Raw genomic sequence first — 18292 nt, forward strand, 5'->3', positions numbered from 1 at the left:
ACAACAGCCACAACTCTACCAGCAACAACTCAGCGATGGAATGAAATCAGAGATGGACAGAAGGACAGAAATCTGATGAAGAATGTGCTTAGGTCAGAGAGTACTGTGTCAAAGGATAGCTAGCATATATGCCACACAATTCCAATCTCAGAGTACCAAGAACAGCGAGGACATCTCAAATGTAGTTGATGATTTACTCATCTATAATGAGAGATTGGTCATTCCAAGCATTCAGAGACTTGACGACTACAACGATTGCACCAAGGACATTTGGGAATCACAAAATGTTCAGCCAGAGCAAGATTTTCTCAAAAGTCACTGGAAGAAATGATATTAAGCTGTATTACTTTGGCTATTCATCATCAGGACAAGAGAACCATTGATGTCAACTTCCTTCCCATCATGACCATGGGAACATCTTGGGATGGACCTCTTCAAACAATGAGGTAAGATGTTCTTCATCGAAGTAACCACTATTCCAGATGGGTAGAAGTCAAGCAACTGTGGGATCACACTTCTGAAGCAGTGATTACATCATTGAAGGAGGTTTTTGCAACACACGAAACCCCAGACCTTATAATCTCAGACAATGGACCGCAGTTTGCCAATGAATATTTTAAAGAGTTCACTACATTGTATGGATTTGTCCATACTGCTAGCTCCGCAAGATATGCTCAAGCCAACAGTGAAGCTGAAAGAGGATTGCGTACAGTGAAAGCATTGCTGAAGAAGAAGAATGATGACATTCAACCTGCACTTCTGAGCCATTGTTCAACGCCCCTCCAAAATGATTTAGCACCGTGTGAACTCCTAATGGGAAGAAGGCTGAGGACTCAACTTCCCACACACACACACACATGCTGCACATACAAGCTGATGACTTGGAAAAAAGAGAGAAAAAGAAGACAAATATTGTTCAGCTATATGTTGAGCTATGACAAATGTTGCAAGACATACAACTTACCAGGAAGCCAGTTTGGATCCAAGACCAAGTTCGCTATGAACAAGTGGTTGGATGGACAACGTCCATACCTTGCCCTAACAAAGCAAGGAACGGTGAGACGGAATAGACCTGCACTGGTTGCCACACTGAAGCCAACCTCCTATCCCATGGAAGCAGTCCTCTACCTGATCAAACCGACCAGAGATGCTGCATTCATCCACCAATCCAAGTGGCAACCTGACTGGTAACCTGGAGTCAACTACCAATTCCCCACCTGTCCAGCAGATTCTGAGAGACCACCCACCGGACTCAAACCTCCAATTGCCTCCAAAGCAGAGAGGACCAGTTCTAATAGACTCATGAAACTGCCATAGCAGTTGTCCTTATAAAAAAAATGAATGGAAAGAGGTCATAAGAGAAGAATACAAGGGCCAGCATTTTAGACCATAAGAAGTAGGCCATTCAGCCCATCGAGTCTGCTCCACCATTCAATGAAATCATGGCTGATCTGATAATCCTCAACTCCACTTTCTTGCCTTTTCCCCATAACCCTTGACTCCCTTACTGATTAAAAATCTGTCTATCTCAGCCTTGAATATACTTAACGACCCAACCTCTATAGTCCTTTGTGGTAAGGAATTCTACAGATTGACTACCCTTTGAGAGAAGAAATTCCTCCTCACCTCTGTTTTAAATGGGTGACCCCTGACTCTGAGATTATGCCCTCTGGTCCTAGATGCTCCCACAAGGGGAAACAACCTCTCAGCATCTACCCTGTCAAGCCCGCTAAGAATTTTATATGTTTTAATAAGGTCACCACCTCTCATTCTTCTAAACTCCAATGAGTACAGGCCCAACCTACCCAACCTCTCCTCATAAGAAAATCCCTCCATACCCGGGGTTAACTAGTGAACCTTCTCTGGACTGCCTCCAATGCCAGTATATCTTTCCTTAGATAAGGGGATCAAAATTGTTCACAGTATTCTAGGCGTGGTCTAACTAGTGCCTTGTATAGTTTTAGCAAGACTTTCCTATTTTTATACTCCATTCCCTTTGAAATAAAGGCCAACATTCCATTTGCCTTCCCTATTACCTGTTGAGCCTGTATGTTAGCTTTTTGGGATTCATGCATAAGGACTCCCAAAATCCCTTGGTGCTGCAGCCTTCTGCAGTCTTTCTCCATTTAAATAATATTCAGCTCCTCTATTCTTCCTGCCAAAGTGCATAACCTCACATTTTCCCACAGTATACTCCATCTGCCAAGTTTTTGCCCACTCACTTAACCTTTCTATATCTCTATGTAGACTCCTGGTGTCATCCTTACCACTTGCCTTCCCGCCTATTTTTGTGTCATCTGCAAACTTGGCGATAGTATATTCAATTCCCTCATCTAAGTCACTAATATATTATGTTTAACGAGCGGGCATGCACCTGAAACTGTGTGAAATAGTGCGAGACGATGTTGGGCACGCATCCCAATGGTATTCTGTTCGCACGCAACATTATGGTCAGTGGGAGTTTGAAGTTCACTCGCTGACAATTAAGCCCATTAAGGAGGCAATTAGTAGAGACCTAACCTGGCCAATGTGTTTTTATGATTGGCACATGGGCCAGTTGGCCAGGCAGCCTTTACATTTTGCACCATGCTCAATCCAGGCCGGGATAAAATAGAATATTTTATTCTATAGAATATAGAATATCGGGCATAGAATATAAGAGCGAAGAGGTTATGCTGGAACGGTATAAAACACTGGTTAGGCCACAGCTAGAGAGTTGCGTGCAGTTCTAGAATCTGCGTTATCGGAAGGATGTGATCGCACTAGAGAGAGTGCACAGAGGAAATTTACCAGGATGTTGCCTGCGCTAGAGAGTTTTAGTTATGAGGAGGGATTGGATAGACTGGGATTATTTTCCCCGGAGCAAAGGAGATTGAGGGGGACATGATTGAGGTGTATAAAATTATGAGGGGCATAGATAGGGTAGACAGGAAGGAACTTTTCCCCTTGGTGGAGTGATCAATAACCAGGGGGCATAGATTTAAGGTAAGGGGCAGGAGATTTAGAGAGGATGTGAGGAAGAATTTTTTCACCCAGAGGATGGTGGGAATCTGGAACACTCTGACCGAAAGGGTGGTAGAGACAGAAACCCTCATATTTAAGAAGAATTCGGATGTGCACTTTTGGATGCCATGGCATATAAGGATATGGGTCTAGTGCTGGAAAATGGGATTAGAATAGTTAGGTACTTGTTTGACCGGCGCAGACTCGATGGGCCGAAGGGCCTTTTTCTGTGCTGTAGACCTCTATGACGCTATGGTATGGCTCTAAAATAAAAAAAATGTTTGAGAGTTGAGATGTTAGAAGTTCTGTTGTCAGTTGCTGAATTTGTATGAGGGAGAGAGGAAGAGAGAGAAAGAGAGAGTTTGCAGCATTTTTCATGTGCAAATTTCATTGGAACAATACTGCAGCTCCGAAGCAGCTCCACAGCACTGGTCAGCCTTCAAGGAGCTCACTGGAAATGCCTGCCCGCACCCTCACTTCTCTCAGCGCCCGCCCTCATCCTGCTCGTTCACCCCCAGCAGCGGTGAGCATCTCAGCACACGTTTCAGGTTGGCTGCCAATTACTTGGCCGGCCAGCGTGAAATTGCGTCTGGGGTCTGATCGTGGCCGGAAGCGGAAATCGTGGCAGCTTCCAGGCCCACCGATCAAGCACGCTCAACAAGTGCAACATTCAGATCCAGGTTATGGAGTGCAACACACCAGAGTTAAAGCCATGGTTTGTTTGATCTTTGCAATATAGAAATGGAAGTCAGATTTGGGAGGAGATTTTGTATAAGGTGTTAATTCTAACTGCGTAAATGCTAATCAGATACTGTGTACATCATCACAGGAAGTGATGCATGGTTTGTTTTTGCTCTTGCAGCCTTGTGTAACATGCAACCAGTGCAGTAAGATCTGAATGATGCTCCTGTTTCCTATACCTCAGCAAACGCACTAAATATTCTGTAATAGTCCAGCAATGTCAAGATTATAGAAGCATATGGGAAAATGAGGATTTGCCAAACACTTTTCACCAAAGCAGCGCTTCTCTAAGTGAGTTGGAGGATGGACACAGAAGCTTTCGAGAGCCGATTGTGGTTGTGGACTCCAGTATTAGATACTACACGGCACTCTGTATTAGATATTGGGTCACCTGACCTGAGGGGTGAATGTCAGATTGCACATATTGGATCCTGTCCAGATAGAACTCAGCTAGTGCAGGTACGTGTTTATATTAGGAAAATGTGTTATCAATAAAGTTAGCTCAGTTACAATGTCAACGGCCTGTGTGCATCATTGAAACAAAAAACAAGACATGGTGTCAGAAGTAAACTAAACACAACAATTGAGGTTCTGAAACCACCAGAGTTCTCAGTTTGGGGGGGAAATCTCACCGAAAACTGGAGGTGGTCCCGACAGAGATTCGAGCTTTACCTCACAGCGACGGCGCAGTGATTAAAAAAAAAGACCCTCACAGTCTTCCATCTTTCTTCACGTGGCAGGAGAAGCAGCCCTAGAAATCTATAACACATTCACGCCTGAAAGTGATGAGAAACAAAATGGCTTGAAAGAAATAATGGAAAAACTCAAAGCAAGCATCCCGCGTGAAAGATGCTGATTTTCTACATGCACGCCAGGCAGTGACAACATTAGTCGGTGTATAACTGAGCTAAGAAAATGAGCTAAATCATGTGAATTTGGAGACCTTGAAGAATCATTCATCTGAGATAGAGTCACTTGCGATCCCATAAATTATTATCTGAGAGAACGGCTTTTGGAGAGAAGTTGATCCTACACGGCGAAGGCAATAAATATCTGCGGAGTGACAGAGACAACAAAGTGGTAAATTAAACAGATGGCAGAAGATGATAAGTCGCACACGGTCAAGCAGTTAGATGCAGTTAAACAGAAACAGCCCTGGGAAAGAACAAACAGACAGTCTGAGCGTAAAAAAAACAAAACTGCTATTAAAACATTTAAATGCAGCCGATGTGAACAGAGCATTTACCACATATTTGTCCAGCCTGCGGAAAGCAGTGCAAGAACTAGGACAAACTAAATCACTTCGCTGAAATGTGCAGATCGAAGAAAGTGTACACGATTGCAGATGATGACACAGACGCTGAAGCAGAAATTTTTGTTGGTGCAGTGACAACAAATTCCAAAGACAGCGAATGGAAGGTTGATTTAAAAATTGTCAACATGATGGTGAGTTTCAAGGTTGACAAGTGCACGAGCAAATGTCATTCCCATAAGCCTGTGTCGTAAGGTAAACAAAAAAAAACAGCTAACTAAAACAAAAGTGTCTACTTATATAGGTGAAAAAATTACTGTAGAGGGCAAGTGCACACTTAGTGAACTACAACAAACAGTCTCAAGCACTTCCATTCATAGTGGTGAAAACTGATGCAAAAACCCATCCTTGGAATCAAAGCTTGCGAAAATCTGAAACTAATCAAGATAATAATGATTGTCACCACTGATGACATCCTGAGCGAGTATAAAGATATATTCTAGGGGATTGGCTGCCTAAGAGAAGAACACACCATTAAGGTTGAAGAAATTCTGACACCCAAAACACACTTGTCCAAGAAAATACCAGTAAGGCTGAGAGACTGACTGAAAGCAGAGTTGGACAGAATGGAGAAACTTCACGTCATCAAGAAAATTGAAGAACCGACAAAGTGGGTTAATCCAATTGTAATTGTAGAAAAATCACGTGGGAATCTACGAGTCTGTCTGAATCCCAGAGACCTAAACCAGGCAGTACAAAGAGAGCATTCCCAGCTGCCCACAGTAGAAGAGATCACGTGTAAACTGGCTGATGCCAAATACTATTCAGTTTTGGATGCAAGTTCAGGCTTCTGGCAGGTCAAGCTGGATAAATGCAGCTCCTATCTCTGTACCTTCAACACACCACACAGGCAATACAGGTTTTTATGCTTACCTTTTGGTATTAATTCAGCTCCTGATGTGTTCCACAGAACAGCGAAGCAGCTGTTTGAAGGGTTAGAGGTCATATAAACCAATATCGTCAATGTGCTGGTCTGGGGAGCCTCATGAGAAGAACATAACCACAGACTGGAGGCAGGTGCTGGCCAGAGCTGGAGAAAGGAACCTCAAGTCGAAGGAGGAAAAGTGCAAAATAGGTCTTTATGAAATCAAGTACATGGGACATGTGCTGACAAGTGAGGGACTGAAGCTCGACCTGAGTAAAATTGAAGCAGTCGTGAACATGCTACCCCGAGAACGTAAGAAAGACTGGAGAAGTTTTTGGGTATGGTGACCTATCTTGGGAAATTCATTCCGAACATGTCAGACCTGACAGCACCTCTCAGAGAACTTTTACAAAATGATGTGGAATGGCACTGGGAACGAAGTCACCAGGAAGCTTTGACTAGCCTGAAGAGAACACTGACCCAGGCACCAGTGTTAAAGTATTATGATGTCAGTCAGACAGTCAAGATCTCAGTGGACGTTTCAAAGACTGGCCTGGGAGCTGTCCTCTTGCAAAATGAGGCACCAGTGACACACACTTCAAAGGCAATGACTGAAACACAGCAGCAGTATGTCCAAATAGAGAAAGAAATGCTAGCAATTGTGTTTGGCCTGGAACACTTCCACCAGTTTGTCTATGGCAAAGACATGGAGGTAGAGTCTGATCATAAGCCTCTGGAAGCTATACTTAAAAAGCCCCTGAACTGTGCACCACCAAGAATCCAAAGATTACTAATGTGTCTGCAGAAGTAGCAGGTCAGAGTTAAATATAATCTGGGCAAGGAAATGTACGTCGCAGACACTCTGTCACGTGCGTACCTACCCATCGCGGAGGAAGAGGATAAAGAAACGGAAGCACAGGTTCATATGCTGACAAAGAACTTACCTCTGGCTGTCACCAAACTGGATGAGATGAGAGAAGCGACCGAGAACGACCCCACCCTGAGAAAACTGCAGCAGATGGTGCAAACTGGCTGGCCCACACACCGGAGCGGAGCCCCTTCTGCTGTACAAGAGAACTGGAACTTTTGTGAGGAACTTCATGTAGCAGAAGGAATACTTTTCATGGGAGGAAAGATTCCTGCAACACTGAGGAAAGAAATGCTGCAACGCATACATGAAAGTCACCCCGGCACAGAAACATGCAGGAGAAGAGCTCGCGATGTAATGTATTGGCCTGGAATGGGAGCAGAAATTGGGGAAATGGTGAATGCGGGTGCAGTGTGCCAAAAGTACAGTCAATCACAACAAAAAGAACCACTTCAACCACACAATGTTCCAGGGAGGCCCTGGCAGAAAATTGGAGTGGACTTGTTCACATTTGACAACAGTGAGTACCGACTAGCAGGAGATTATTGCTCAAAGATTTTTTTGAGTATCACTGTAATAAATTATTTAAAATCAATTTTTGCTCACCGCAGCATAGCTGAAGTGCACATCCCAGATAACAGTCCACAATTCTCGGGCACTGAGTTTCGCAAATTTGCACAGGACCAAGAGTTTTGCCACACTACACCAAGTCCCAAGTATCCACAATCCAACAAAATGGTGGAACGTACCATGCAGACATTAAAACACCTGTTGAACAAGGCAAAGGCAGAAGGGGAAGACCCCTACCTGGTTCTGCTGGATTTCCAGAATACTCCTTTAGATGGCATTGGGTCATCTCCTGCACAGCTCCTGATGGGGAGAAGACTAAGAACTGGGCTTCCAACTGCGTCCCAACTGTTATTTCCACAGCCAGTGAGCTACAGCATACAGGGTCTGCTCAAACTAAGACAGCCGAAGCAGAAACAGTACTTTGATCGAGGCCCCTGACCTCTGCCTGACCTGAACATGGGAGAGACAGTGAGGACTCAGTATGAAGGGATCTGGAAGCCTGTAGTTGTCACAGGAGAACCAAGGTCTTACATAGTGCAGAGTCCAAACAGACAACAGTACAGGAGGATCTGGAAATTCTTACAGAAAACAAATGAAACGCAGCCCCGCTCTGAACCAGGAAGTGTAGCTGAAGATCAAAAACCAAAATGCACCAGTGAAGCAACAGATAACCAGACAAAGCCTGAGAGTCCTGAAAACTATCTAAGGGGTGATAGTGACACAGAGTTGGAGAAGGCCCCTTGTCCTTCAAAATCACATTTGTCACCACTCAGAACATCCAGTGGAAGAATTATCAAAAAAACAGATACAGAGTTGAGTAAAAGACAAAACAGACTGATCAAAACAGAGTGAGAAAGAATAGATAAGAGACTTTGTGTACTTGAGTTGTATAAAAAAATTTTTTTTTAAAAAAAGGAGAATGTCATGATAATAGTTGTTTGTGGCTGTGGACTCCAGTATTAGATACTATATGGTACTCTGTACGAGATATGGGGTTGAAGGTCAGATAGCACATGTTGGAACTTGTCCTGATAGAATTCAGTTACTGCAGATCTGTGTTCATGTTAGGAAAATGTGTTATCGATAAAGTTAGCTCAGCTATAATGTCGACAACCTGTGTGCATCATTGAAACAAAAAACAAAAGACAGATAGACACAGAGGAGGAGGAGATCAAATGAGAGAAATCAGGAAAAAGAGAAAATTAAAAAAAGTGGGACTCAGGTGCGACAAAACTAATCGCTGATAATTACAGTAGCTAAGAAGGTGAATTACAAAGTTACTTCAAATTTAGACAACAGAAATAGGCCACACAGCCCCACTGGTCTATGCTAATGTTTATACTTCACACAAACCTCCTCTAACTCTACTTACCTCTTTCTAACCTGCAACTGTTGGATATTGTATTATTTGCAATCTTGGTAAACATTCTGCACATTGGGTCTCGATATGATTTCAATTATGTGTTCTTAGGATATTTGCCATGGCTGACAAGGCCAACATCTATTGCTCATCCCATGTTGCCCTGAAAAGTGGTGGTGTCTTTTTTTCTTGAACCTTTGGTAGGAGTTGCCTATAGCTGGAGGGCTTTCTAGTTTACTTTAGATAGCAGTTAGGAGTCAGGCACGTTGGGTAGGGACAAAAGTAACATATGGGCCTGGTTACGAGAGCGGGTTTCCTTCCCTAAAAGAATACTAGTGAACAAGGTGGATTTTTACAATGATCTAACAGCTTAATTGTCACTCAGTTCCTCCACTCCAGCCTCTTGTGGAACCATTCCTCCCTTCACTACATCACTGGTGTCCAAGCTATCTAGGCTTTATGTGCTGAAATTTTTAAATCCCTTCACCTCTCTACCTCCCTCTTCCCATTTAAGGCCTTCCTTAAAACCCAGCTCTTTGACCAAGCCTTTTGAACATCTTTTCCAAATTCTCCTCCTTTTGTTGGCTTTATTTCTGTTGATTACACCACTCTGAAGCGCCTTGGAACGCTGTTTCTGCATTAAAAAGGTGCTACAAAAATGCACCATCTGTTCATTAATCATACCAGGAATCGGGTTGGTCACACCAAGTATTCAGGTGTCAAAAGGTATTGTCTATCTAAATATCATTCACACTCTTGGGAGGTGGGCATCACTGGCAAGGCCAGCCTCTATTTCCCATCCTTAATTGCTCTCGAGGTGGTGGTGGTGAGCTCCCTTCTTGAATCTCTGCAGTTCACCCAGTGTAGGTACACCCAGAGGTTGAGGAATGAAGCTTTAGGACTTTGTTCCATTGCTGTCACTGAATCGGAGATATAGGCTGCTTTGTCCTGGATGGTGTCGAGCTTCTTGAGTGTTATTTCACCTACACTCATCCAGGCAAGTGGAGTATTCCATCACATTCTGGACTTGTGCCTTGTAGATGGACAAGCTTTAGGGAATCAGGAAGTGAGTTACTTGCCACAGAATTCCCAGCCTCTGACCTGCTTGTAGCCACTGTATTTATGTTGCTGGTCCAGTTAAGCTTCTGGTCAATGGCAACTCCCAGAATGTTGATAGGTGAGGGATTCAGCGATAGCAATGCCATTGATTGTCAAGGAAACATGGTTAGTTGTTTCTTGTTGGAGATTGCCATTGTCTGGCATTTGTGTGGTGCCAATGTTACTTGCCACTTATCAGCCCAAGCCTGGATATAATGTCCAGGTCTTACTGCATGCGGGCATGGATTATTTCAATATCTGAGGAGTCGCAAATAGTACTGAATGCTGAGCGATCATCAGCAAACATCTCATCTCTGACCTTATGTTGGAGGAAAGACGAGGCAGCTAAAGGTTGGGCCTAGGACACTACACATTGAGTAACTCCTGCAGTGATGTCCTGGGGCTGAGATAAGTGGTCTGCAACAATCATTACCACCTTCCTTTGTGTTGGTATGACTCCAACCAGTGAAGAGTTTTCCACCTGATTCTCATTGGCTTAAATTTTGCTAGGGCACACTTGGTCAAATGCTGCCTTGATGTCACCCAGCTCACCTTATCCATACGACACTGCCCATTCAATATTGCAACATCCAGTTCGGCTTAAGATGCAACAAGGCGGCCTGATATATCCAGGTCTTGATCGAATTCCTGGCCCTTCCCACATAGTCTTGCCAAGGTGCATCAGAAGGGCAGAGCAATTTCAGGCCCACTGTCCTCCTCCTCTTCTTTGACATTCCAAACTTTCTGGTCTTTCGGGCTTCATATAGCTAAGAGAGTGTGGCTGGTGGCTTGCTGCCAGCCTTCTGCTAATGTCAATCTTCAGAAACCTCCAGGAGGGTCTTATGATCTCTGAGACCATCTGAATTCAGGGATCACCGATTTCTAAGTTGCTAGCAATGCCCTTCTCCTTGCTCTGAACTCAATGCACACGATGCAGCACTGTTTTTGCTTAAGCTCTGGATGGCTGGTTTCTGGGTCGTTTGCACTGCCTCCTGCTTAATCTGAGCTTGATGCACATGATTTGTTATAATGTATTTGCTTAACCACAAAGTCAATGGAGAAGAACAGATTTGTGCCTAATATTCCCTTGGGTCACCAGCGGTCACAATACCACAATGATCTCTATCATTGCTCAAGGCTTGAGCTATGCAACCTTATGCATGTCGTTCATGGAATATCCACAATGTTTCATTTAACGCTAGTTACTAAGTAACCATTGCAATGTGCTCTCATTTTGCTAACCACGGATGAAGACTCAATTATTTTTTTATCTGGAGTGACTGCTTTCAGGTGGATCCCATGGCATTAATTTTGAAGAACAGGGGAGTTCTGCCCATTTTCTTGCCCTATATTTATCCCTCAACCAACATCACAATCACACTGTTTCATCATTACCACACTGCTGTTTGTAGGAGTTTGCTGGGCACAAATGTTTTGCTGTTTCTTCAATGCAGCAGTGACTTACACTTCAAAAGTTCTTCATTGGCTGTTTAATGACCTCCTGTGGTGATGAAAGATGTTATACAAAAACATTTCTTAATTTTTCTTTGTACTGGTCAAAGAAACTGGAAACGAGAAATAGAGAAGTGAAATTAAATTGAGAGGATGCATGAAGCCACCTACCCTGCCACAAAATGCAAAGAGGCCAGAGTTACCGCAAAAAGAGAAGCTAAAAAGACATAAGGCGATTTTTCTGACTTTGCACCCTCAGCACAGAGCAGGCAGGTGTGGTACACATTTTTCTGACTATTAACCATGCATTGCAGGAGTCTGAATTTCAGATATGCACTGTTAGCAGGGCAAAATTTCATGCCAAGGGCACAAAGTTGGAAAAAAAATCAAACACAATGATAAAAGGGAAGCATCAGAAAGATCAGCTTTCAAGTTGCACAAAGATCCAAGACAACGGAGAAAGCAAAGGAACAAAAAAAAAGTGGAATAAAAAAATTCTTGAGAGTAAGAATGAAGATAAAGAGGTTTATAGTTGTCAATCTGCCCTGTCAGATCTCATATATCCACTCAGCGATGTAACTGGAACAATGGGGATGCTAGCAATTCCATTAACTGGAAGGCCTTTATGTCCTATAGGGAAGGAAATCTGCCATTCTTATCTGGCCTGGCTTACATGTGACTCCAGACCCACAGCAACGTGGTTGACTCTTGACTGCCCTCTGAAATGGTGTGGCAAGCCACTCAGTTCATGGGCAATTATGGATGAGCAACAAATGCTGGCCTTGCCAGCGAGGCCCACATCCCATGAAAGAATAACTTTCAAAAAAAGTTAAGGATAATCAACATGTGGGATGGCCTGACAAAAGATAGATTAGTGGAGAAAAAAAAAACCACAAATCATTTGAGGAACAGCAGAATGAGTGGAATATGGGTCTTTCTTAAAGCTTTGAATCATGATGGTCCTAAATGATCTTTATCGCCCGTAATTATCTTGTGACTTAAGTTTTGCACTGTTGGGTTATGAAAGCAATTCACAGGGACAGGAGGAAAGCAAAATAAATTCTTCCTTTTCTATTTTCAAGATACATGCACATTAAAGCAACAGCGTGAATTCAACAAGTAGTGAACAAGTTTCAACAAGAACTTGCGTTTATCAAGTGCCTGTAAATGTCGCGGGACGTGCCCAAGATGTTTCAGAGAGGCATAAGAAAAAAGGACCAAAATAAAAGCAAAACACTGCGGATGCTGGAAATCGGAAATAAAGAGATGCTGTGTAAAAGGATGGGTTTGAGCATAGTCTTAATATGGAGGCAATTCCAGAAAGTGGGAACTGCATGGCTGAAGACAGAGCTGCCAATGGTGGCTGGAGGAAAGGTAGCTAGTGATGTGTAGATTTCCCTGTGGAAGTTACAACACTACTCGAGTTCCTTAAAATTCCCAATGGGTTCAAGGATGGTCGTGGAGATTTTTTCTATTTGTGGGGGAGAACAAAAGTAGGGGTCATAAATATAAAAAGATAGTCACCAATCAATGCAAATTCATAAGAAACTTCATTTCCCAGACAGTGGCAAGAATGTGGGAATTGCTGCCACAAGGTAGAATCGAAGCAAATAGCATAGATTGATTTCAGAGGAAGTTAGGTTAGTACATGAGGGATAAAGCATTAGATGAGCATGTTCAAGTGCTAATTAGATGAAGAATTACAGGAGGCGGCTCATGTGGAGCATAAACGCCAGCACAGACCAGTAGACCAAACGGTCTGTTTCTATACAGCAGGCTTGATACAACTATATACACCACAGTAACGCATTACTGTAATTCATTCTGGTGCTACTGATCTTTCGGTGTAATCTGTGTCTCTTGTACTTCACTGACCCAGCTTCCATTGAAAGCAGAATGAAGCGTCACTTACTGAATTGTCTTTAAGTTGTGACCCTTCCCCGTTTGGTAATGATGATCTCCTTTTGGCTGTGGAGTTCTTACTTGGAGTGATGGGAGCGCTTGATTTCTTCTTCACAGTCACCAGTCCGCAGGAACCCTGGTCCTCGTTGTGCATACTTTTCCCTGCATTGATCACCCTGAAAGCCACCAAAAAAAAACATCGCAGTAAAATAACTGTGAACAAATGACTGCAGTCACATCTCTCTGTGCCCCTACATGGCATACTTAACTTCCTTTCCTTGCAAACAGAACTTTTTCTTCCCACTTATCGGGCACTTGATCATTTTATTCATTTAAGTACAAGCTGGGTCAATCATTACAGTAATAATGAAATTTAATTTGCAATAATGAAAGGGCTCGTGGTAAAATACTGAGAAATTGGAAGGAATTTGCATTTATATTGCCTCTATTGCAACCCGAGGACATCCCAGGCAATGAATTTCTGATGTTCTGTAGGCAAACATTGCTGCCAATCTGCACACAGCAAGTTCCCACAAGGACCAGTGAGATGAAAGTCCAGCTAATCCATTTTGCTGATTCTAATTAAGACACAAACTTTGTCCAGGGAACCAGGAGATCTTCTTGCTCTTCTTCAAAAAATACTGTGGAACCTTTAACAACCAACAGAACAGGCAAACAGAGCCTTGGCACACTGGCACACCTAAAAGAAGGTGCCTTTAATCGAGTATATCCTCACTGTTCCACTGAATGGTCAACCTAAATTACCCGCCCAAGTTTTGAGGGTTGGGTTTGAATCTACAATTTTCTTACTTGATGCGAGTGAGCTGTCAACTGACCAAAGCTGGCACATCAAGTCAAAAAAAAAATCAATAGCTGAATTTGCGCCGAGTCAGGTATATTGGTTTGGGAAATTTGCTGACTCCACAAACCCAACTCGGGAGAAAGTGCGCTGAATGGTTTTGGTTAGGGGTGGGTGCGAGCTGGGGTCAGGCCTACCACTCCCAGACACACTGCACAGGCAGCCACAGGGACTGTCGGGTGCCGAGGCCGGCTATTTAAAAGGTCCACCTCGGTGCCCTGATACTTCATCCCAGCCCTCTACCCCGCCCCCTTCCCCACACATGCATGCCACCTCATGCCCCCATCTATTCCTCCATGCCCTGCCATACCCCCATGCCAACTTAATGCCAACTCATTCCAACCCATAGCCCCACACCCACCAATCTTTGCCCTTACAACCTCCATGCCAAATCACCATGAGCAGAGATCAGGAGACATGTTGAGATTAACGAAAATACCTATTACAGACTTCACTATATTAAAAACAACAAGCACTCATTGATTAAAGCCCATTTAATACATTTAAATCCCTGCAAAAACAAACAGTACTTCTCCATGTTGAACACACTTGGAGGAAGCACTGATGGTGATAAGGGTGCAGAATATAGTCTGGGTGGGGGACGTCAATGCTTCAATGCCCATCACCAACAGTGGCTCGGTAGCACCACTACTGACCGAGTTGGCCAAGTCCTAAAGAACATAGCTACTAGACTGGGTCTGCGACAGATGAAGGAAACAGCAGGGAACAACATTCTCTACCTCATCCTCACTAACTTGCCTGCCACAGATGCATCTGTCCATGACAGTATCGGTAGGAGTGACCATCGCACATCATCGTGGAGACGAAACCTCAGCTTCACATTGAGGATACCCTCCATCATGTTGTGTGGCACTACCACTGTGCTAAGTAGGATAGATTTCGAACAGATCTAGCCACTCATGACTGGGCATCCATGAGGTGCTGTGGGCCATCAGCAGCAGCAGAATTGTACTCGAACACAATCTGTAACCTCATGGCCTGGCATATACCCCACTCTATCATTACCATCAAGCCAGGTGATCAACCCTGGTTCAATGAAGAGTGCAGGAGGGCATGCCAGGAGCAACGCCAGGCATACCTAAAAATGAGGTGTCAACCTGGTGAAGCTATAACACAGGACTACTTGCGTGCCAGCCAGTATAAGCAGCAAGAGATAGACAGAGCTAAGCGATCCCACAACCAACAGATCAGATCTAAGCTCTGCAGCCCTGCCACACCTAATTGTGAATGGTGGAGGACAATTAAACAACTGGAGGAGGCAGCTCCACAAATATCCCCATCCTCAATGATGGGGGAGTCCAGCAGATCATCAGTGTAAAAGATAAAGCTGAAGCATTTGCTACAATCTTCAGCCAGAAGTGCCAAATGGATGATCCATCTCAGCCTCCTCTGGAGATCACCAGCATTACAGATGCCAGTCTTCAGCCAATTCAATTCACTCCATGTGATATCAAGAAATGGCTGAAGGCACTGGATAGGGTAAAGGCTACAGGGTCTGACAATATTCCGGCAATAGTCCTGAGGACTTGTGCTCCAGAACTTGCTGCGCCCCTAGCCAAACTGTTCCATTACAGTGACAACACTGGCAACCACCCGGCTGTGTGGAAAATTGTCCAGGTATGCCCTGTACAAAAAAAAAAGGACAAATCCAACCTAGTCAATTACCGCACCATCAGTCCAGGCTTGATCATCAGTAAAGTGATGGAAGGGGTCATCAACAGTGCTATCAAGCGGCACTTGCTTAGCAATAACTTGCTCATTGATACCCAGTTTGAGTTCCGCCAGGGCCACTCAACTCCTGACCTCATTACAGCCTTGGTTCAAACATGGACAAACGAGCTGAACTTTCGAGGTGAGGTGAGTGTTTGCCCTTGACATCAAGGTTGCATTTGACTGAATGTGGAATTAAGGAGCCCTAGCAAAACTGGAGTTAATGGGAATCAGGGGGGAAACTCTCCACTGGTTGGAGTCATATCTAGCACAAAGGAAGATAGTTGTGGGTGTTGGAGGTCAGTCATCTCAGCTCCAGGACATCACTGCAGGAGTTCCTCAGGGTAGTGTCCTCAGCCCAACCATCTTCAGCTACTTCATCAATGACCTTCCTTCCATCACAAGGTCAGAAGTGGGGATATTCGTTGACGATTGCACAATGTTCAGCACCAGTCACAACTCCTCAGATACTGAAGCAGTCCACGTCCAAATGCAGCAAGACCTGGACGATATCCAGGCTTGAGCTGACAAGTGGCAAGCAACATTCACGCCACACATGTGCCAGACAATGACCATCTCCAACAGCAGAGAATCTAACCACCATCCCTTGATGTTCAATGGCATTATCATCACTGAATCCTCCACTGTCAACATCCTGGAGGTTACCATTGACCAGAAACTGAACTAGACTAGCCATATAAATACTGTGGCTACAAGAGCAGGTCAGAGGCTAGGAATCCTGTGACAAAGCCTGTCCACCATCTACAAGGCACAAGTTAGGAGTGTGGTGGGATGCTCCCAACTTGCCTGGATGAGTGCAGCTCCCACAACATTCAAGAAGCTTGATACCACCCAGGACAAAGCAGTGACAAACTGTGATTGGCACCCCATCCACATACAATCACTCCCTCCACCACCGACGCACAGTAGCAGCAGTGTGTACTACCTACAAGGTGCATTGCAGGAACTCACCAAGGGTCCTTTGACAACACCTTCCAAACCCACAACCACTACCATTTAGAAGGACAAGGGCAGCAAATAGATGGGAATACCATCACCTGGAAGTTCCTCTCCAATTCACTCACCATCCTGACTTGGAAATATATCACCTTTCCTTCACTGTTGGGTCAAAATCCTGGAACTTCTGCAGTGTATGTGTACCTACACCACATGGACTGCAACGGTTCAAGAAGGCAGCTCACCACCATCTTCTCAAGGAAAAATTGTATTCGTAGCCCCACAAAGACAGCTAATCTATTTGTAATCACTTGGAGCTGTCAATCAAATTGTGAAGTTACAGCCCAGCCCCATGATAACAATAGGTTGTGGAAACCTAATGATAGTCCTCAGGCTTATGTCAAAAAACAGGTGAAGTTTCAAGCACCGATTTCTTTTCAAATAGAGGCTTCCCACCCCCCAAAAGTTTAAATAGCAGGGAATTCAAGTGACTTGACAGTTCCATAGACCTAATCCACTTTTACGCACATTCATGTCTAGTATTAACAACACCAAAGGGTACCTGACTTCTCCAAAGAACCCCAGCAGGTTTAGACCTTTTCCTCAAATGTCTGAAGCTCACTAATCGTGTTTCAGAAACCTGGCTGACCAAGTGCTTTTGAGTGAAGGCAGCTGCACTTTTAATTGTGAATAGTGTCTCCATCCCAGTGGACATGGTGGGTGCCGACTTCTGGAATCGGGGCTCCAGCACTATTTTTGGCTAAGGTGTGGAGGCCTTCCGACTCAGTGAAAAGTCAGGCCTAAATGTTGGACTTCTTTACCTAAGGATTAAAGGGAGGAGGAGGAGGAGATGGGCCCAAGACTGTACAAGGTGACACAGTAAAGATAAAAATAAAAAATAAAACCAAGAAAGAAAACCCACAAAAGCTGGAAATCAGAAAAATAAACAGAAAATGCTGCTGATGTAGAGCAAATCATCCAGCTTTTGAAAGAGAAGGATCTCAGAAATTCCAAATATCAGCGTGGTGGAAAAATAGTTTTTATCCTCTGTCAGATATACAACGATTCTGAATCACATTCATGTACGAATTTAAAATGGACTAAACAGTTACTTTTCTCCTTTAAGACGCTCCTTAAAACTTACCTCTTGGACCAGGCTTTTGGTTATCTGACTTAATATCTCAGGTTGGCTTGGTGTCACATTTTGTTTTATAAATGCTCCTGTGAAGTGTCTTGGGACATTTCAATATGGTAAAGTGCTATCTAAATATAAGCTGCTGTTGTAGTTAGATGTTCACTGCATCTGCAGTAGGGTGACAGTAACTGAGTGGTCACAATCCCAGTTGAACCTAAGATAATAAAAGTAGCAGTCCTTTGGAGGACAATGAATATTTTATACATCAATTCTGATTCTTGTAATTCAGACAAAATGCTGTCACTAAAATTTCTCTCAGGTCACTCAAATTGTAATAATTTTGTCACATTACCCAGTCCCTTTTTTCGCTTTGCACTGTCTCAACCACAAGAGGGAGCTAAGAGGGGCTTTGTGTATGTGCCTTCTCCACCTCCATTAT

General features: G+C 43.8%; 1 protein-coding gene across 1 annotated transcript in view; it reads right to left on the minus strand.

Moving 5' to 3' along the window:
• The window catches only part of ppm1h (protein phosphatase, Mg2+/Mn2+ dependent, 1H), a 147622-nt gene that overhangs the window by 57358 nt on the left and 71972 nt on the right, over window positions 1–18292 (minus strand). The window contains exon 2 of the mRNA XM_041216423.1: window positions 13182–13347. Within this exon, the coding sequence (XP_041072357.1) occupies window positions 13182–13347 (166 nt within the window). The remainder of the gene's footprint in view (window positions 1–13181; window positions 13348–18292) is intronic.

This window comes from Carcharodon carcharias, chromosome 21 (genome assembly GCF_017639515.1).
Source record: "Carcharodon carcharias isolate sCarCar2 chromosome 21, sCarCar2.pri, whole genome shotgun sequence".
NCBI lineage: Eukaryota > Metazoa > Chordata > Chondrichthyes > Lamniformes > Lamnidae > Carcharodon > Carcharodon carcharias.